The sequence below is a fragment of the Artibeus jamaicensis genome, unplaced genomic scaffold (genome assembly GCF_021234435.1).
Source record: "Artibeus jamaicensis isolate MK-2021 breed Jamaican fruit bat unplaced genomic scaffold, CSHL_Jam_final scaffold_1964, whole genome shotgun sequence".
Classification (NCBI taxonomy): Eukaryota; Metazoa; Chordata; class Mammalia; order Chiroptera; family Phyllostomidae; genus Artibeus; species Artibeus jamaicensis.
In genome coordinates this window covers 36,916,640-36,939,135 of record NW_026522030.1, presented here as the reverse complement: position 1 = coordinate 36,939,135, position 22,496 = coordinate 36,916,640, and the positions used below count along the sequence as shown (strand labels likewise).

Genomic DNA, 22,496 nt, shown 5'->3' with positions numbered 1-22,496 from the left:
TAATGGCTTTTGAGGAGAGGAACCCTTCTAATGCATTCCACAGACCCTCTATTACTTTGTTCAGATACAATATGGAAAGATTTACTTATATAAATAAAAAAAAGATTGTTAATAACATCACAATGTGATATTTAAATGACATCACTTCCTACAGGATCTCCAATGCTCTAAAGAAAAGTGAAATTTTATTATTTTCTTGAAGCTAAAACAAAGTATTAAATGTAACATTAAGGACACAGAAAAATTACATGTCTTGCCTAAGGTCACAGAGAATGGTATTTTTCTTTTATTCTTCTTCTCTTCTCCAGTAAAAGTGAGTGCAAATGTCATGAGCTTGGGTCACAAGTAACAGCTGGGGCCTCCCAAAGATGCAGGACAGCATGTGAATAAAACATCACGGCCACCAGGGCCAGGCTGTCTGCAGTTAAGCTGTCACTTGCCAGCTCTGTGATCTCGTGAAGGTTATTTAGTTTTTCCATGTCCTACTTTTCACATATATAAAATGAGAATTATAATAGTACTCATCTTATAGGCTTACAAATACTAAATGAATCAATCGTTGTAAAGGGCTTAAAAAATGCCTGGCACATAACCAAATACTATGTAAATGTTGTTATTATTAAATCACTATCCTGACTCTGGCCAGGTGGCTCAGTTGGTTGGAGTATCATCTGTACACCAAAAGGTTGTGTGTTTGATCCTTGGTCAGGGCACATACCTAGGTTGTGGGTTTGGTCCCCAGTCGGGGCCCATGTGGGAGGCAATCAATTGATGGTTCACTTTCACATCAATATTTCTCTCTCTCTTTCCCCCTTCCTCTCTAAAATCAATAAACATGTCCTTGGGTGAGGATAAAACAAACAAACAAATAAAGAAACAAACAAAAACACTGTCCTACAATGCTTCTTAGGAAAGAGTCACTAAGTATTCCTTCTTATTAAGTAGCATGATCAGTGGCTGGGAGCTCTGTGTACAATGCAGAGCTGTCTTGGGATCGCCAGTGCTCTGCATACCTGCTGAGCCCCGAGGTATAAGGCCACTCACAGTCCAGGCTGGAGAAACAACCTTTCCACTTCAGAGAGGCTATAGATCGCCAGTTCTTTCTTACATTTGGGGAATGGAGATATTAAATATATTTTGGAGGCTCAGTTAGAGAGGACCCTTGCAAACACTCCATGTAGACATTTGTGCATCTATTTATTTAATCAACAAAATATAAGAGTACCTACTATGTGCCAGGAGCTATGCTAGGAGTAGACAAATGAAGAATATTCAGTCTTAGCCTCAAATAACTCATAAGGATATATTTCATATATTCTGATAATCTATTAACTGGTAAGATACCTCAATACTTAGGTAAAACAGCATTTATTTATTGTTTTGATGGTTTTGAGGGTTAGGGATTCAGGTAGCACACAGTAGGGATGATTTATTTTTGCTCCACAATATCTGGAGCCTCAGCTGGAGAAGCTGGGATGGCTGAAGATGGCCATAAATGCTCAATTGGGACTATCTGTCTGGGACCACAGTTCTCCATTTGGCATCTGCTGGGGCTGGAATATCCAATATGAAATATCTTTACTCCTCCTCTGGTATGGGGCCCAGGATGGCCGAGTGACCATGGGGTGGTTGACATTGCTCCCTTTGGTGGTTTCACAGCAGATGAACTTACATGGCTTCTTGCTTCTCTTGAAGTGAGAATTTCAAGGAAGAGTGTTCAAAGAGGTCCAGGCAGAAACTGCAAGGCTTTTTATAACTTGACCTCAGAAATCCTAGAGTGTCATTTCCTTATTGTCAATTATTCAAGTCATTAAGAGCAGACCAGATTCAAGAGGAGGGAAGGAATAGACCTTATCCTGATAGAAGAGAATATATATATATATATATATATATATATATATATATATATATATATATATATATAGCTTCTCTTCCATATATATGGAAGGAATGCATTAATGCTGATCATCTTGGATACAAGGAACTTCATCAAGTGATACTGTTCAGATGGGACATTGTAAAGCATTGATCCTTTCTACATTGAAGCAGCATCAGCTTTTTCACTTTAAATTCCTTCTTTTTCATTGACACATACAAGAGGGTGGTTTGTCAGGGGAATGGGGTTTGGGGGGAGGTGGAGAAATGTATAGAGGGGATAAATGGTGATGGGAGGAGACTTGACTTGGGGTGGTAAACACACAATACAGTGTACAGATGATGTGTTGTGGAATTGTGCACCCGAAACTTGTATAATTTTGTTAACCAGTGTCACCCCAATAAGTTCAATATAAAATAAATAAATAGATTTCCTCTTTTAACAGCTGATTATGAGAACAACAGTTTTCCTTAACAGTGATAGTATAACCTCTGATGATATTTTCAAAATGTTATTGCTTATTTGAAGCATAGAACCTACAAATGTTTTCTTTTGATTCAGTGACCTATTTATATTTACTGAGTACCTACTATGTACTCGATACTTCTTTCAGGCCTTGGGCACCTGGCTGGACCCTTTTTTCCATGGGTACCATCATTATACCTTGTCTCTGTTACATGCTGCATGTAAGAGACATCCATAAAATGTGTGCCTGCTTGGATCAACCTGTGGTGCCCAGGTTGTCACCTGCAAGAACAGTGGAGTATTTTCTCGGTACCCTCCTCTCACAGCACCTTCCAGAAACTAAATGACAGAGATATCTGACTTCCCAGAGCACTGTTCCAGTCAACATCATTCTCAGTCTGCCTTGGTCTGGGCCCTTACCCAAATGGTACCCACAGACCACTAACTGGTTTGGTCTTCATCCTCCTCTAATCCACATCCCACAGTGCTGATTGAAAGGAGCTTCTGCAAAGTAAACGTGATCCTTTCACATCCTCCTTCAAACCCTGCAGTAGCATCCCATCACTAGCAATATCTCATATCAACTCTTGATATTTCTGGAACATGTATGTTTTAAGGAAAGCACGAATCTGAAAATTCTGCTGAGGGATTTGAACTTCAGATAAAGAAATGATCCAACTTCAGAGAACCATTTTACAAATGTAGAATCTGAAGCATAAAAATGTGACCTAACTCACTAAGAGTATATTGCAGTTGAAAGCATCAGAGTAGGGTCTGGGGGGTGGGGGCGGGCAAGAGAATCAGAGAGGAAGAATCTCCAATAATAAATTATATGAATCTAAATACATAGGTTCAACTCAGGGTAGTAATGTAAAGTTAGTCATTTGTGGTTTAAATGACTGGATACAAGTGAAGATTTCTTCTGCTCTTTATTCCTGAAACAGGATGTTATGGATCTCATGTGTGAAAAGACTAAGTCATGTGATTTCAAAGATTTGCTACTTCCCCAGAGTTACTCCCCTAGCTTATCAGATGCCCACATTTTCTTTTAATTAAAAGGCAACTAAATATTTTGCTCAACAATTAGAAACACTAAAAGTAATTCAGGATAAGCCATGCTTCATGTTAAACTCACTTAACTGTAACTGACAGATGTTGATGGTTTTCAGAAAGTACTAGTCGAATAAAAAGTTGGTGCAATGTGAACAGAACACACAAAAGTAACCAATAGGTGGCGTGAGATGAGTAAACTGGTTTGCCCAACCTTTCACTGGGAATCAAGTTCAGATTCAAATGGTCTCTCTCAGCTAAGGCCTAAGAGAAATAGCACATAAGTCAGTAAATATATAAAGTGAAAATGATGTTACTTTAGAGTTTGGCCTAGAGAAATTGTTCACTGGGGCTTCTCCTGAGGTTCCCCTCCAGAGATGTGAGGTAGTTAGAACAATCTTAGAGAAGCTGCCTACGACTGGGGAGAATGCACACACCCTCACGGTACAGCATGTTCAATGAATTCCACTTACCGCTACTCATAGAGTAAGGGTTTCTCTTGTTTGCTTGCTTTTATTGTACTTTTTTTAAAACCTACTCTAAAATCCCAAGCTAGATATGGTAGAGTAGAAGGCATACGTACACATACAAGAGGGAACAGGAGGTGGTGGTGTGCTGGGGGGAAGGGGGTAAAAAAGGCACTCAGTACCTATTGTAAGAGCAGCTTTGTGCCATACATTTTATATGTGGCACTTTATACAGACATATTAACCTAAGAAAGTCCTAACTAGACTTCGACCCCTTGGATGCAGGGATTGCCTGTTGTATTACTACATACTCTTCTCTCTCAGTGCTTACCCAGGTGCTGAAGATGGAGGCTTTTCCTCTGCCTCCTAATCTGGAAATCCCCTCTATTCTTTTTGTCACCTTCTAAAATATTATACAACCTTTCTTATGTTTATTACTTATTATCTATATAATTCATCAACATGTAAACTTCACAACGGCAGGGATTTCTGTCTTTTCAGTTCACAAGCATGTTTTTGCTAGTGCTGGGAACATAGTAGGCATCAAAAATATTGTTTGAATGACTGGATAATATTGGCCAAATGAAAAGATGTAACTTAAAAATAAAGGGAACAATGGAAATTGCTCAGACATTCAAGGGTTCCCAGTTTGGCGGAACCCAATTGCAAAAATGCTAGAGCTGGGCAATCCTATACTGTAACCATTCGTCATGGGCAATTTGAACTTAAATTTATCGTGATTAAATACAACATAAAGTTCAATTATTAGTCAGTCCAGCCACAATTCCGATTCAAGTGCTTCGTGTTTGTCTAATGGGAGAGCAGAGATCTAGAACATTCCCATCGTCACAGGAAGTGCCACTGGAGAGCACTGCTCTGGAGGCAGACCCGGCTGCCAAGCTCTTCACATGCGGCCTGGACTACAGGACATTTAGGTGGCAAATCCTGATCAGTGTCTCTGCAATTTCTCTTCTTTACTTTGCCTCTGGTTACAAATGTGCCTGAGAGGAGAAATGAAAGTGTTGCCAAAGGATAAGGGACCACCACATGGTCAGGTATGTTTTCTGCTGCCAGAACTGTAAGGAAAACACATTCTCAGATTTCTTTCCAAATGAGAATCCATCAACAGCTATTGCACAGAGCCAGGCAAAAGGAAGAGTCAAACTTTTTATTGCTTTAGGCCCTGTGAATAAGAATCAGAGCTGATTGAGATGTGAGGGCTCCTTGGAAGGCAAAAGCACTGGCACCTCTTCAACAAACATGCTTCAAAGTTGGTCTGACATTTATTCAGAGGAGAAGTCTTTTAGGCAGATACATTTCTTGGGCCTATCTATAGGATTTTGTTTTCATTTTAGAGTAAGAGTAGACATCCATTGCATGTTAACTGTAAATTTCTTTCTTTGCATCTTATTAACCTATCATAATTATCTTTTCTCTGAGCCCAAGTGTAGTCTCAGAGTCATTCTCAACACCTCACCAGGCCAGGAAGTCAGTACCAGTTGATTATTGTTGACACTCAAGATGAGAATGATTTGTCATTCCTGAAGTAGAAATAATAAAATCTCAAATATACTCCCAAATGGTAAAAAGAAAGGAGGTCTTGCAGAACTCCAAATTTTAGGTTTGTTTCCAAGACACTGGACTGTGGCTTCCATAAATTTAGAGAAACCAATTCCTGAATGCTTACTCAAGACCTTAGCTGTCATTGCTTAAGGCAGGACACTTGGTTTGCATTGAATATCCCCAGAAAGCACAATAAATGTGCCTGTCAACTCCAGGACAGCTGCCCAACAATTAGGACAATAAAGGAGAAAGACTTCATCAAAACTGAGTGGAGACTTTTCTAGACAGCAGTAGTTCAGACTTGTGTTGACCTTGGAATGCTACTTTAATGCATTTTTAGTGTTTCTCTGGTTGAAGAAGCTTTATATTAGGTGATCACTATTATATTTAGTTTTTATCAATCCTATGGTCCACAATCAATATCTGAGAATTGTATGGAAAATCTGGAGGAAACCCACTAAGTACATTGCAAACATTATTTACTATCAGTGATACCACTGGGTGAGATGTTGCTAATCCACTCTATTTCTAGCAGCTGCCTATTCTAATGTCAGCCAGGTTGACTCAGAATTCATTTTCTCTAAAATAGAGGCATTAAATACCAGTGCATTTTATCATCTGTGCCTCACTCAGAGACATTTTAAATGTATTTGTGGATTTTAAAGCCCTCACTACTTTCTCTCATGAGAGAGAGGCTATGTCACAGAATGTTGGGAAAAAATTTGCTAGCTATTAAGTGGATAAAGAAATGTATATGCTATGTTGCATATTTCAACATTACTTAGAGAGTAGATCTTAAAAGTTCTCACTACAAGAAAAAAGTTTTTTGTAACTATATAAGGTGACTGATGTTACTAGACTTATTATAGTGATCATTTCTTGATGTACACAAATGTTAAATCCTTATGTTGTATATATAAAACTAATATAATGCTATATGTCAAAGAATGTGAATGCAGAGATGCCTACCACAGCATTTTATGCTTGGAGAGAAGTGGGGTGGACTGTTCTGGTGGCTCTCTGGGTGAGTGAATGGTTCATGGAGATGGCTCTAGTCACAGGCTGTGACCAGACTTCAGAGTCTTGAGTCCAAGCAAAGGGATGTGAACTTGATATGTAATCAATGGTCTTCACTGAGTTCTACAAAGAAGCCCCTGGAAGTTTGAAGAGGAGCTCCAGAGCTGCCTCAGAACTGCCTTAGTGGATGAGAGCCAGGCTGAGAGAGGGGGGCTCTAGGCCAGGGGTTCTCAAAATATGGTCCCTGGATCCACAGCGCCAGCATCTCCTGGATACTTCTTTGAAACATAAATCACATGGCCTTAATCAGATTTACAGAATTAGAAAATCTGAGGTGGATCTCAGCAATATGATTTTTCATAAGCCTTCTGGTTAATTCTGATGCAAGATAAAAGTTGAGAACCAGTGGGCTAGGCCTTCCACTCCAGTTTCAACAGAATAAACTTTTGTCTGTTTTATGTATTGCACTTTTATGTAAGATTTCATTTGAAAAGGGGTTCAGGGGCTTTATAAAAGTGAAAATCAATACTACAGACTGTGACTCTCATATGGTGTTCATTGTAATTGGATATACACACACATATATGTACACGTACACATGAGGTCTGTCTGGAAAAAGTCCAGCCATTGTTAACATAACAAGGATGGTTTGTGTGACATTGATGTAACCTGACATCCAAGGAGAATGGACTGAAATGTGCACGTGTGAACAATGATGACTTCACTGTACTAGTCAGTGAAGGCAGTAGAAGACATTGAGTGAGCATGTGAACTGGGTGGTTATCACATTCCAAATGACCGAGCAAGTAGGGCAACAAATCTGCATCACATTTTGCATTAAGCTTGAACATTTCTCCATGGAAACTATTGGGATGATTCAGAAGGCTAACAAACTTCTGTCACACTATCTTATAGAACTTGTCCCCTTTACCAACTTTCCTTCAATCCTATTCAGATTGATTCTTTTTTTCTGGGTTGGGTTTTATAAGGGAAAGACATATATTAGCTTTTTTTTGGTCATTCATGCTGACTTTTAGTTTAGGTCTAGTTTTTGATGAAAAAAGGAGAGAAGGAGCAATGGAGTCATTATATTGTCATTTTGTGGCTAAGTAACATATATGGTTCCATTGAATAGATTCCTGTGAGGAATGCTACACTCAAATACTTTTCCTCTGTGTTTTTGTAATACTTTCTATGTATTTATCATAGCACATGTCCTACCAGTTATCTGTATTCGTGTTTATGTTTTAATCTCCACTAAAAATCCATGAGAGGGCCATGTCTCCCTTATCCTCTGATAGTTCCATGAATATAATAATAAGCACTTAATAAATGTTAACTTGGAAAATAATTTACAAAAATAAAACTTTTATAAATAAAGCCACCACAATTCTTTATTTGTATAAGATGTTTCCAACTTTCCTTCCTTCCTTCCTTTCTTAGAAAGTGAAACAGAATCAAGTTTGGACATGCCTTTTTATAGAAAATTCTAGCAAAGAGACAGGTAAGATGAAATTGACAGGAAGGAAAATGGACACTTGGAGTCAGCATGCTTGATATTTGTTTCTTTCTTTCTCACTTGACATTCCAATTACGTCTAAATCATGCTGGAATACAAACCATCGCTATCAATTACTGTCTTTCAGCAGATCTTATAGAGACAAATGATAGGGCTGTGACATTTGTCAGCTTTAGATGGAAATCTCCTGAGCAGCAGAAGCAAACCTTGGTGACCACTGCATAGAATGCTATATCCTGGGGCATACAACCTACACATGGGTTTCTAAAATGACTAATTCTTTCTCCTGTCTTTGCTCATTTTGGCATGTTTTTGGAGAGAAACAAACTTTCATCGCACCTCTGCTAGGATATGGTTTTATAATTTGAAACCATGCAACACATTTTTCCTCTTTCATCTCCACTTTGTGTTTAATTTATGCCCTTACCGCAGCTAATCCAAAAATGTTGAGACCCTTATTAAGGTCCCTTTAAACAAGAAAATTAGATTTTTATTGGGAATATATTTTCTATTTCCCTGTCCTCAAGAGCAAGCTATTTATTGCTCACTTTTCTTCACAATATCAAACACAAATCCCACTGGCATATAATGTGAACAGCTCAAACTTAATGATCTCATCCACTAAAAAGAAAGAACAATTATGCAGTACAATAGAGGTGCTAAGTATCACTAACATATCAATCATATTACAATACATACAGGGTCCAGCAGAAGTAATGCCTGCTTGAGTGTGGTTGGTAGAGTAATGTTATGGGTGTAATAATTTTTAGTTTTATTATGAGCATTTCACCTAAAATGTCACATGGTGTGCTTGAGTGTGATATTGTTATGTTACAGTTACATACTTATGATTTGGTAATAAAAGATTTAATAATAAAAGGGGCATAATTTGTGCCATAGCCTGTAAATGTATGAAATTAACACATTGTACACATTAAATTTACACAATGTTATACATCAGATATACTTATTTTTTACTTTATTTTTTTAAAGATTTTATTTATTTATCTTTAGGGGGGAAGGGAAGGAGAGAGGGTGAGAAATATCAATGTATGGTTGCCACGTGTGCATTTCCTGTTGGGAACTGGCCTGCAACCCAGGCATATGCCCTGACTGGGAATTGAACCACAATCCTTTGGTTCGCAGGCCTGCACTCAATCCCCTGAGCTACACTAGCCAGGGCCAGATATACCTAAATAAGAAATTTATTAATAGTCTTTCGATGTTTGCCCCACTGATAACTTCCCAAAAGTTGTGAACAGATTACTTAAAAGCTATAAGGTGTTTTGCTTCTGCCAGTTCTACTTCTTATCCTGGGGTGTTTAAAATGGTAAACCCAAATGATTATTTTGGGACAAACATGCCAAATACATGTACGTATCAATAATGAAATTTGGCTGAATGACACTCATTCAGATGCCTTTTGCACACTGACATTGTCACTTGTGCCATGTGTGCTCACTGACTGACAAGTTCCCCCTTAGTACCAGACTTAGGTTGCCGATCACCAGGAAACATCATAGCTACGTTCAGTTTCTGCCACCTGCAGCCTGAAAGGTCTGTCTTATGGGTAACTTGCTTAGTCACACATAGCATCAAATGGAATCCTGGTACTTAAAATTTTAAGTCATTGAATGTAATGCCTTTTAGGTAGCACTAATCTATTTATGTTTGCAGTGTTGAGTCCTTTATGATTCAGAAATAAAATTTGGCAATATTCCTCAAGCAATGACATTGTTTAAGGAAAGTGGAGGAAGTCCCTGTTGGTCATGAGGTCTTGGTGGGCTAATTCCTTTTCTAGCACACTACTGCAAAATAATGTCTTTTGGAAATAATTTTTTAAATTGGCTGCATATGTGTGGCCAGACAATTTCATTTCAAGCTAAATAAACACGATTAAGTCTGGTGGTTATTCAGATGCCACAGAAACATTCCAAATTCATTTTATCATGATAAATGTATAAGTGCTTTCCGGGAGTGGCAAGAACATACTTTTACCCATAATGCTTTATAAATGTTTGTTTAAATTTTTGAAGTTTTAATTATAAATAATCCCCACAAAAGTTATCTTAATTCTTTATCTCCACACTAGTTATACGCATGACTTTATATTCTTTGATAATCAGTCATGGTTCATATGTCTGTATAGATCCTATATAGATTGTGCTCTTGAATATTTTGACTAAAGAATAATTAGAACTAAAGCTAAACTTTGGCTGTAAAACTACAACTGACAAAGTTCAAGGGACATGGGATTTCTGACTCAGTTTTCAGGCTGGGGTATACTGGTTTGGTGGGGTAAGGGAAGGAATCCACATGAGGTAGAGCTGGCCAGCTTGAACACTGGTTTACAAGCAGGAGTACACTGATTTTATCTTTCTGGAATGCACATAGTAAAAATACTGAGACACTATCATGCAAAGAGGCAGCTGAAGGCAAGTTAAGTGCACTTATATGTTTAAAAGAGAGAATTATTGGAGTACCTCTATATGAGAGAAACTAAAGCACAAACCAAAAAACACATTTCAGTAAATTTTTATAATATACCAGAAAGAATCCTGAGCTGGCACTGTAGGCTGTGTGACCTTGCCAAAGCACTTCATTTCTCTGTGCCTGTCTCTCAGGTTAAAAGATGCAGAGTCCTAACCCAGCTTTAACATGTATAACACTTTTGTCACCAAAACAGAATCAAGAAGTGAAACTTATCAAAACTTTTAACATTTTGCAGGTACACAAACCCAAACTAATGACAACAATAGACACTGGGTACAGACTTTCATTGTGTATAGACCTAGAAAACCTGAAATGCTGTGGTGCACGGCTTCCTTGTTCATTTGTTTTCTGAAAGCAAGCATGCCTTCCATCCTGGATCACACAGGTAAGGCAGGAAGTGTGCATTCTCAATGCAAACCTGTTTTTACGTCATAGAAATACAATAAAATAATCACAAGCACTAGGAAGCAAAAAAGTAAGCCAAAAATAAAAAATGTATAAATTCTTTACTTATTTCAGAAAAAGGAACAAATTGCTATACTTAAATCAATGAGAACAATGGCTAAATTTTTGATAAAAGCAAAGCACGGTTGAGGAGCTTAAATTTGTGTTGGTAATAGACATGGAGGCACTTGGACAAATGTTCTCTTTTTTTATCTCCTTAACTAAAAATGTGGACCAGTATTTGCTATCAAAGAAGATAGAAGTAATTTAATTAAATTTGCTAGTAAGCACACCGTGCTTACAAAATTAACTTTAAAAAGAATATCAAAAGCTTTAACAGGGCCTAAAATCACTGTCATTGTTTGCAGTGTTGAGCAAGAGGCCCTGTGCTTTTCATCATTCCTTTCACATGGCTAGGTCCACCCACTTACCAGGGGAGGGTGCTGATTCAATGGCTGGCCTGGACTGTTGCTCGCAGAGGTGAGGAAAGAATGGGAAGAGAAGAGGTGGTGGTATTGAGCTGCTATGCTGAATCTCCTTATTCTAAGGCAGGCTGGGCCAGAGAGAGGTAGAATGGGGGGTGTCCTGAAGTAAGCAAGCTCACCTGTCACTTTTATGGTAATTGCAAATTTGTCTATTTACTAGTTTCACTTTGAGATCTTTGAGGGTAGAAGTGGTATGTTATTTTTTTCCCTATCTTACTGCAAGGCACATGGTAAGCACTTACTGTAGATTTATAAGAGGGATGAATAAATGACCCCCATCTCCTTTGGAGCTCCTTTCTCTCTCCAGTTTCATGTGTTAGGATAATTGATTATGTTAGGAAGTTCCTTCTTTAAAACTTCGGTGGCTCCCTTGAGTTTTCCTCCTTCAATTCATTCACGTCATGAAGTGAATTACTTTGATCTAGCAATCTGCAAGTGCCTGGATCTCTGGTTGGAGAAGCAGGCTATGAAGGGAAGGCCTCCAGGGGCTGAGGGCTTTGGACTACTGAAAGCAGCATCGTGGGGCTGACAGACCAAGGAAAGGACATAAGGGAGTCAAGAGGAGTTTATTCAGGGCCAGAGAGGCTACCTTTACAGAGATTCCACTTCCCAAGCCAATACAGATGGATTTGACAGCACAGGCTGCCAATTGTTTCTGTAAACACTTAGCATTTATAAACACGCAGCAGCCTGGTGATGCTGCTATTTGGTGGCCAAGCCTGGAAGCTGCACATTCCAGCTTTTCCCAAGTTACTAACCTGTATTCTATGGCCCAGATTAGTTGTGCTAATGAAGAAAAGAGAAAGGCCCCAATGTCCCCCTTGCTCCCCTTCTATTTTTATCATCAGTGTGGTCTAGCATCACTTTCACAGATTTTACCACTTAATAGGATATTTGGAATATGTTCCCTTGCTCTTTCTGACCACCCTCCCATGCCATTAATCTTAATCAACTAATACCCTCTCTTCCAAGCTTAGAATACAGGCTATGCACTCACAGGTCTCCTACGGGGCCTGGTAAGTCACCTACCCGCCTTCTTCTGAGTATTTATGCCCAAATGCCAGGATGTCGGATGCCCGTCCACTCCCATCACAGACAACGACCGGCACGGGAGGGGTGTCTCGAAGGTACTCCAAGACAATTGAGATCACATTGGGTCCTCCTTCCACAATGAGCGCCACCACTGGAACACCTTGACCAATTCCTGCATTAAAAAATGAAAATAAAAGGAAAAAAGAGAAAAGAACACAAAGCCAGCACACCAAAGAGACAAAAAAAGAGAAAAAAAGCACAAACTAAAATTACTGAGCACAGGGGAAGGTAACAACATATGAGGGAATAAAATACTGAGCAAAACTTAACGGAAAACCCATCAGCAGAATGCTCCCACCAGAAAGTCTCTGACTTTGCCATTTCCCAACACTTCCCAGGATGCTGGGAGCTCAAGGTACTGATTATCATACTTTACAGGCAAGGGCAGGCGGGGAGGAGAGAGAAAGGGACTGATTAGTAGATGAAGCCCTGGGCCAGCAGCCAAAGGTTGGAAGACAAAGGTGATATTAAACAAGTCTTGTATGTATTCATTGGTTCAGTTTCTTACATGAAAAATGGGAAGTTAATAATTCCTTCTTCCTGAAGCCAACGCAGTGGTAAGAAAATGTTTAAATGGTTCTTTTTATCAAAATCAGCTGAAAGCATATTTTAACTTGTCGAATCAACTACTGGCTAAATAATGGGTTTATTTCTGACCACAAATGATCAGAATTGATTCTTCTATTGATTATTGATTCCTAGCAGCATAATAGTTATAATAAGGTGCCGGGAGACATGGCATCTGCCATCTGCCGTTACAGCATCCTTCGTACTGAGCATGGTGCCAGGCACATGGCGGCTGGTCAGTAAACATTTGTTCAATCCAGTGGTTTCACTGACCTTTCTTAAAATATTTAATCTATTTATGCTGAACCATAAGACACTGCTGTTTTTAAGTAAAAATTAGCCTAACATCAGCACTTACCTATAGCTCAATCTAACATATCAAAAAGAACTATTAAAAACAAATGTCTATGAGAGACATGTGAAAGAAATCAAATTCATTTTCAAGTGTCTTATCAAGTATCATCATTTGTCACTGAATACTCAATTTGGTATCACACTGCATTTTCTCATTCAACCTTCTTGGGTTTTGTAGGGTACACAAAACAGTTGTCTTAAAAAAAGTGCTAATCAAGATTCTATACTACTCTAATCTATCAATAGGAACTAAAATAAACCTTCAGTCATCTTAGTTCTCCCTCTTCCCCCTTCAGCTATGGTTTTATCTTATATCAAGAAACCGCTTTCCTGTGAGAAATACTAGTTTGGGGATTGGTTTCTTGCTCCATTAATAAGAAATTTTATTTGACTTGTGTATAACCTCTTTTACTTCTGAATCACTGTTTTCTCATGGCTTGATTTTCATCTTAACAGAGTGTTCCAAAATGCCAGTTATAAAAAATGGGTGCTGTTTTAAATCTACATTTTAAAAGTATAAAAAAGAATGACGTTGTTGATCAAGACCAGATGCAAAGATTTGTTGTTGTTGTTCCCCAGAGGGAACTGGGAGAGAGAGAGAGGACTCATGATCCCACCAGAGTTTTCTGTGTGTGGAGTTCTGAGAGTTCCTCCTTCAAATCCAAGGAGAAGGAAGTGAAAGGCCATGCTGCTCTCTCCTTTGACCCAGAAGCCCTTCATGACTTGCACAAAAGGTTGCTTGAAAGCTCTGTTTGGGTGTCTCTAAGGAAGACCCTTTTCCCACTGCTGCTGATTAGAGGTTTAAGTAAATTCCTGTTGAAAGGCACTTTGAAGATTAACATCTCATTTGAAATGTTAATATAGCACATTTCTTTTGGAGGAGAATTTGCTGACATAAAAAATACCTAGCCCTATAGATTTGTATTTTAATGTGTCTTGGAAGTGTGTATTTTCCAGCATTTAAAAAGTCAGTTTATAAAGTATTTCTCAAAGTACTATGCTGTTTAACTTTTGTTTTTGTTTAGTTTTAGCACTTATTCCCATATTGCTTCATTTCAAGAAACAATGAGCCACACATCATATTTTATATCAAATGATATATTTGGACTTATTCTAGGATCCTCTAAGGGAGAAGTTTTCCAAAGTTTTACTCTTGAGCACTGATCCTGTCTGTGGGATCTTTACTCCAACTCACACAAAAACCGTGATCTACTCAGTTTTCTCACAGAGGAAGAAATCATGAAGTGGACTTTCTAGAATGTTCCAGTGATCTAGAGTCTACAAGACAATAGACAAGATGGCTGGAGACCACTCTTAGTTTATGCGTGCAAAGGATCAATTTTAAAAAGATGATCTGGGACCAATAAATTGTCTGCTTGTAATTAAGTTGTTATACCTTCTGAAAATGCAAAGGTTTAGAGTCCTATGTTAGAAATAAAGTTGTAGTCAATTACAGTGATGAAAAACTATATCAATTTTATATATATTTATAATAAGCAGATTAAATTTGCTAAGATATGGTAACATTAAGCCTTTCTATTAAAACACACAAACATACACACATGTTATCTTTATTTCTGAGAAAAGAAAACCTTGAATAATTAGTAATGACCTAAAACAATGGTTCTTAGCCTATTTTTTAGATATCAGGATGTTTTAATACTTTCATGGATCTGATGACAGCTATTCACACTTTCTCTGAAAAAAATAACTGCACATATGGACAGTCACAAAAATACTTCTTTGCAGTTTCAGAGGGGTTCGTGGATACTTGAAGCCTATTGAAAAACTTGCTAATGGACCCCTATATAACCCCACCCTAAAATAAGCACATTGGGATATCTGCAAAAAACATTGACTTGTGTTCTTTTATAAAGCTCACTGAGGCCTATGAGACAAGTTCTGAAATGGGTTTTCAAACAAAACTGTGCCCAGGGAAGCTATAGCATGTTATTGCTGCTTTGTTACAATGATTGGCTTAACTTCCCAGGATGAAGCACTATCTATAGGCTATTCTCTTCCCTCCCCTTCATTTATCTTCTTGTTTTTGTTTCTTCTGCCCACAGTTTCATTCTAAATTACCTTTTATAGAGTGTTAAAAATACTCTATAGAGAAATGAACAAACTTACAAAATAATATCTGTAGTACATAACTTCATTAGTAAAGAAAACACTTTTTAAAATATCAAGAGTGGTCTATTTTTTCATTGTTGACATAAAGCAGACTGGGCATCAACTGCAGACCCAGGTGGGTGCCCAGGGCCCACACCATTTTCTTTACGCTCATAAAAATCAATACAACTTCCTTTAAACATCCTCTCAAATGTATGCCTTACTTGGCCAAACCCATCAACCATTCACAAAAATAGTTGTTTAGACCCATGGTTTTAAAAATATAATCTCTATTATTTAGGGAAAAGAAGTTTAATTTTATCTAGATCCCCCAGGAACCTTTTTGTGAATACTTGTTCTTTTAGTTTGGAGGAAAAGTAGGTTAATTTCTTGTTTGATTGCAATAATTTTTCATTTTCTACCATAACCAAAGACTTGCAGTAGTTCTTAGAGATACTAAATTTCCCTTAGAATTTAATTTTAGAGTCATGTAGATTTGTTTAAGAATCTTTTGTAGATTCTTGCCACACTCTAGCTTTTGCAGTTTTAGAACTGGATGCATGATAGCCTACAAAAACGTGTGCATGAGTCACGGATTTAGTAGCTATATTCTGCAGGATGACTGAGGGCTCTCAAATTACAAACTAAACCCAACTGTGTTTCACAGAAGATAATCTCTTAGACTTCCGTCACATTTTGTTGTGACTGTGATGCAGTTTAACCTGGGCTCCCAATAAGCGAAAAGTGTTAAAACTGGCTTAAACAAAGACTGGGTGGGGTGTTGTGAGGAAGGGAGGAGGAAGGAATGGAAGAATGTCTCGAAATTCCAAAGGCCTTTTTTCTCTCTTCCTCCCTTTTTCTACTGACACAAGACTGTAATTTATGATTGGTTCGGGCACTTGAGAAAGCATGTGGTGTGTTGCAGTGAACTGCTTAGACAGCTGAAAAGTTTGATCAAACTGTATTAACACTTTGGTTTTATGTTAACATCAAACTGAACTAACACATTGGTTTTACAACAACACCACCATATATGATGTAAAATGCCTATAAGCCTAAAGAATACTTTATTTGCTGTTGGAAAATGGTTTATATTTACATGGAGTTAGAATGTAGCAGATGGATCTTTAGCTAAATCCTAATGACAAAGGCCACACAGATCATATGATTATTGCAGCATACGTTATTTGTAAAGGAGGATTTGAGTTTTATGTGAGAGGCAACTTCCTGAAGATCTTGAGCAATTCAGGACTGTGTCTATACGTGGTGGGTGGATGTTTGTGTTTAACAGCTAAAACCGTATAGCAATAACGTGAACACAATTCACTGGCCTTGTCAGCTCTGGAATTAAGTGATTCTTGATTTAGAAGTTTGTGTGAAGAGTTCATATGCTTTGAAATTATGCCTACCATGAGACCTTATTAATATGTTTTATTTTTTATAATTTAAAATTTGCATAGTTAAGTTTTGCATAAAATTAAAAAGCATGGAACATGTCCCCTTCATCCAATTTGTCCCTTAAATGGCCTTGTCTTTGATTCAATGGTTGACTTAACCAACAAAACACTGACTACCCAGTATGTAGTCCAAATACATTTATTGTATTTGGACTACATAATGGGGCCATAAAACTCAGCAACCACCTGAGATCGTGCATTTTTCAAATAGAACCTTACATAGACTCGGGGGAAACCAGCAATTACTGTAGTGAGGGGAAGGGTAGCAGTTAAGCTATTCGTCTCATTTGAATGGTCTCTTATTTACTGCCTACTTGAAAAGAAATGGCCCAGACTTGCACAATACCATAGCATCTCACAAATAGTTCCAGATTTAGATTCTTGATGTCCTTAACTTTTACTGCCTCTCTTCTGTGGTCTGGAAGTTGTGGGATGGATTTATGAAAACTTCACAAGGCTGGTAATCAGTTGTGTTTAACTGGCAACATTCAAAATTATTCTTGTTGATCCAGTTTAAGGTGCTTCTTACAATTAGGAATATTCCCAGGACATGAATATTCAGGTACAACTGAATATTATTATTCAGAAAGAGAATGTTTACTATGCTATATTATACAAAAAAGAAATGTTATTGGAAATCTTTGAGCTTCTAAGGAACAGAGTCTGCCCAAGAAAATATCTAGGGATGATATAAGAAAAATGCATCTCATTTTAACTATAATATCTCTTCAGTCATCTACGGAAGCAGATGTTTTATTTATTGCCTCATGGTTTGGAGAGAGGATATAATACCTATTCAAGACAAGAGAACCATAAATGGGATGTGTCTGACTTTTCAGGAAAATGGGTAATAAACCAAAATGCCATTTAGTGAATCCTGATGATGTTCCTCCACAAGGGAGTGTCACGCCCACTGCAGGACGATTGTGTGTGTCATTATTACCACACTTTTTTTTGGTATAATTCTGCACCTACATTGATGCTTAGGAAAGTACTTGGAATTATAAGGTAATGCACATGTTACGAAGCAAAGTAAATACACAACAAGATGCTTCATGTTCAGGTACCCATGGTTCTCTAGTGGGGAAGAAACTCCTTGAAAGGTGGCTGGGGTCTTTCCTTGTGGGTGGGACTTCATAAGGCATAAATTTTCAACCCACTGTAGAACTAGGCAGGGGTAAAGATAATGTGAATTTATTAAGTGTCTTTTCCTATCATCGTCAATCCCTATGGCAACTCCCTTATTTGTGTTTAACTAAATGGACCCCTTCCATATAAAATCTTTCTATATTTAAGGCTAATATCAATATTTCAGGGAAAATGAACATGTGCTTTTTTTATCTTGGCATTTAAAATCTCAGCACATTTGGCTGGAGATACTGTATTTTGCCCTGTAGAGTGTGCACTTTTTTGTCCAAATTTTTGAGGGAAAAATAAGGATGCATATTATACATGGGTAAAATGGTTCCATGTATAATGAGCACAAAAACATGGGTGCGTGTTATATACAGCAAAATATGGTATGAGGCTGTCAAGACACTGAAGATAACAGAGTTTGGATTAATGGGAACACCTGTCTGAGACGGTGATAACAGATTGAAAGTAATGCTACATAGCATTTCTTATCCTGGGGACTGAGACTATAAAATCTATTGCACTAATATAGCAAACCCCATTTTTTCTGTTTGTTTTCAATATTGTTGAAGTAATACATTTTGTGAATTATCAATGTTACAGATATTTCCATAGAAATCCTGTACCAGCCCCCACCAGTTGGCTTTTATTTTTAGCATTGTCTTCCTGCTTTGCTTTTCTGTCCAGCAATCAGAGGCCGAAAGACAGAACTGGAGGAGTCGATGAGTAGATTGAATGGGAAATCTCACAAGCCAGCCAAGGTCACTGTCAGCCAAGGTCACTGTGGCATGTGGCCTACAAACCCTCATCATGTCTCCCCTATCAACACTCCCTTAGGGAATTGAACTATCCATGGCACAGAAGGGCTGCCTTACTTGTCTTCTTTCAATCCTGGTTTAATTCCAGACCTACAGTGGGGTAGATTTACCTTCCTGGAATTGGAGTTGATACCCTGGGCCCAAGGTGAGTAACTGGGAGACAGGTGGGCATTTGTATTTGTTGAGTAAACCCTCTATTACTGGTGGCTTTGATGGGACTGTGCGAGGGTGAATAAACAGACAAAGAAGTCTGTATGCAGGAAGAATAAAAGGGAACAGAGAACGCCAGGGAGGAGAGAGCGTGTGGTCTGAACGAGAGGGAGGCAAAGGGTATTTGTGCGAGAGAGATTTCTAGGATTGTGGTGACTTTTCAGTCCAAGTTGCAGTCACTACACAGTTGTAGTTCCTACACAGAGTCCCCTATAGACCAGGGGAAATAACTGTTTTTCTGAAGAAGGGTAAGGTACTAAATATTTTAGGCTTTGTAAGGACAATGAGTCAAACTGAGAACATCATGCAAATACTTATATAATAAGAGAGAAAACAAATTTGAATAAAATTTTAAAGAACATGTTTTAAAATACAATGAAATGTCCATTTTTGTACTACAGGTATACTAATGAGAAAAATAATTTATGTGGACGCTGAAATTTAAATTTCACATAGTTTTCATATGTCATAAAACATTTTTGATTTATTTTTAAACATTTAAAAATGAAAAAGAACATTCTTCACCCATGAGTCATATGAAAACAGGGCGGAGACACATTTCTGTTTCCTTATCAAAAAATACCCTTTTTGTATTTTCAGTGAGTTTCTCTTTATTGCTACCAAACATTCGACTCCTTAGGTTCACCTCTTCTCACTCTACAAAGCCTTCACTTGTCTTTACCTAGCCTAAAAGTCCTCATGTGCGCTTTCTCAGCATGCAGACACCTGCGTGGAGAGAGTCCTTGAGAGGTCTTGTATAAGAAGAATTTTGGATAGCAGATTTTTTTTTGAGTCAGGGCTTTAAGAGGCAACATTCAAGTCAAAATTGAGCAAAGACTACTAGCTGTACAAGGGTCAAGTGGGTCTTCCTTTTGGAGCACCAACTGATGCTCATGTGGGAAGCTGGTTACCAGTCATGGTGAGCTGCTCCACTTCTCTCACTTTAAGGTAGAAGATGTCACCTGTGTTGTATAAAAAGGAACTTTACCCTGACAACAGCAGGAGAGGTTTTGGTCCCCTCTTTGGAGAGCTCTGTACCCAGTGGAGGAGAAAGCAATCACTCTTGGATTATCTTTTGTTCCTAGAGAGCAGCATTTCCTTCCATATGAAACTAGGCTGGGGCCTTTGCTCCCTCCCCAGCGGCACGGGCCCCCCGACTGGGGTTTTGCCGTGATTTCAGTGGGCATTCCTGGGAGCATTTCTTCACTCAACACCACTACCATCTTTACCCTACACTTTGAAAGCTTTGACCTATTTTGCACTCCATCTGATTGAGATTTTCCTTACATTGTGGGCTGTGAGCCTAGAACTGGGCTGAACCTGTCCTGTCCTTGCTCTTAGACTTTGATTCTCAGTCCCATTATAACTTTTACCTTCATTTGTCTACTGGCTTCCTACTGACTCCCACTTACCCTCTCAGCACGGGTGAAAGTCTACTTTACCTCCCTGCTACTGTAAACTTTGACAACGTGGTTAGACGTCACAAAATTAACAGCATGTTATTTGCAACCATGCATGTCTTAGTAGGGCAAAAAGAAACCTTGATATAAATTGATATACCAAAAATACATTTTGATTTTCTACACATTATCTAACATACAGAGTTGGTACATAATTCACAGGGTTGCTCTGAGTAACAAAGAACTTATTATTTACAAAGCACTTAGAGCAGATCCTGGCACTTACTAAGAACAATATGTTTAAACAAATGCAAACAAGGTATTTTATTTATATTTATTAAGTTTAAATAATGTTTCTACTTTAAGTGTATAAATTATTTTTGAAGATGAAAGTAAAATTAATGCACTTTATATGTGTAAACCGAAAAGATGCTCTGAAAAATAAATAATTTGAAACATGCTCTAAGTTTAAATAGTCTCTCATAAAGAGCAATAACATGCTTCAGAACCCAACCCCTTTATCTTGTATCCAAATGGCTAAAACTATCTGTCTTGGGGTAGGTGACATTTCATGTCATTCCTCAGATGCCTTCTACTAGGGGCCTCTCCTTAATCCTTCAATTGACTTATTAAGTCTTTTGAGTTCTGTGGGTTGGACAAAATATAAATGCCAAATAATAAGATCTATAAACCATAAAACCAACTCCAAGTATATTATATGCTAATAAACTAACTTAGCTTTTGACTTAGTGAATGGGAAACAGTTATTCCCTTATGGGCAGAGAGCTCTGATTAAAATATTCTGCTATTAATGTGCATATATAACAAGTACATCCAAACAACATTCCACATGAATCATTTCAATAGAAAGCAAACAGCCAATCCCATGGGCTCTAAGGCAAGTATTACTTTCATAAAAGGAAAGCCAGCATTATTTTCTTTGGGGCCATTGTTTGCAGGCTGAATGTTTAGATGTAATTGATCTAAGTCTACAAGAAAACTCACCCAAACAAAGCTATAGTCTTCTTAGTCTCTGCTCTGTTCAAAGCCCACATCAAAAGGCATTCACTGCCTTCTCAGATGTAAGGTAACCAGAGTGGTTCTAATTCATTTTACTTCATAATACTTTGCCCACACTCTCCTGTAATGGTGCCAGGATCTAGGCGCCCACAGCCTGTACAAGTTCCTTTGGCTTCTTGGCAGAAATTAGTAAGCAACAGAGCAGCCAAGGGAATTCTGGATTGAAAAAAACATGAAAAGACCTAGTCTACAGTGTGGAGCAGAGCTGGGTATGAGAGGCAGATGGTGGGAGAAAGGGAAATGTTGCTGGTGGTGTATGTATTCAATTACCTTTCCAAAATTATTAAAAAATCTCTTTACATCAGTTGAGGGAGACTGCAATTACTTTTCTCTGCCTCAAATATAAAAAGGTTCAATCCTCTCTTTAAGGAATGTTCTTTTTGATTTACTTTCTGTGAGGAATTGATACTCATCCTTGAATTTTCAGATTCAAAGACAAGCTTCCTTGGGTCCCTCCCTTTGACCTCCACTAGCAGAATTAACCATCCTCATTCATGTATTACAAAGTGCATGTCAGTAATTATGTACCTTGAAAAATCTCTCGAAGTTTTATTTCATTAATTACATGTTTGGATATCTCTTTTCTCTATTAGGTTTATCTTTGTATTCCCAGTGTATCCTACCGTGCTCTACATGTAGTAGTTTATCACTAAAATTTGGGGTACAGAAGACCGTCAGGATACTGAATTACCATCAAGTACATCCTGATTTCTCATACGTTACATGACAATGTAGTTACTTCTACAGAAATTTAAAAATATTTTTATAAATAAACAATTTTCCCTCAATCAACCAACCTGAGATCCAGGACACTCAGGTCTGACTTAAACTTTTAAGTAATCAGGAATCATGCCAAATACCCAGGGTCTGCGCTCATTGGTTTTCCTGTGGAT

General features: G+C 38.0%; 1 protein-coding gene across 1 annotated transcript in view; it reads right to left on the bottom strand.

Moving 5' to 3' along the window:
- TRPM3 (transient receptor potential cation channel subfamily M member 3) overlaps positions 1 to 22,496 on the bottom strand; it is a 263,509-nt gene that overhangs the window by 179,312 nt on the left and 61,701 nt on the right. The window contains exon 6 of the mRNA XM_037155024.2: positions 12,409 to 12,583. Coding sequence (XP_037010919.2) covers positions 12,409 to 12,583 — 175 coding nt within the window. The remainder of the gene's footprint in view (positions 1 to 12,408; positions 12,584 to 22,496) is intronic.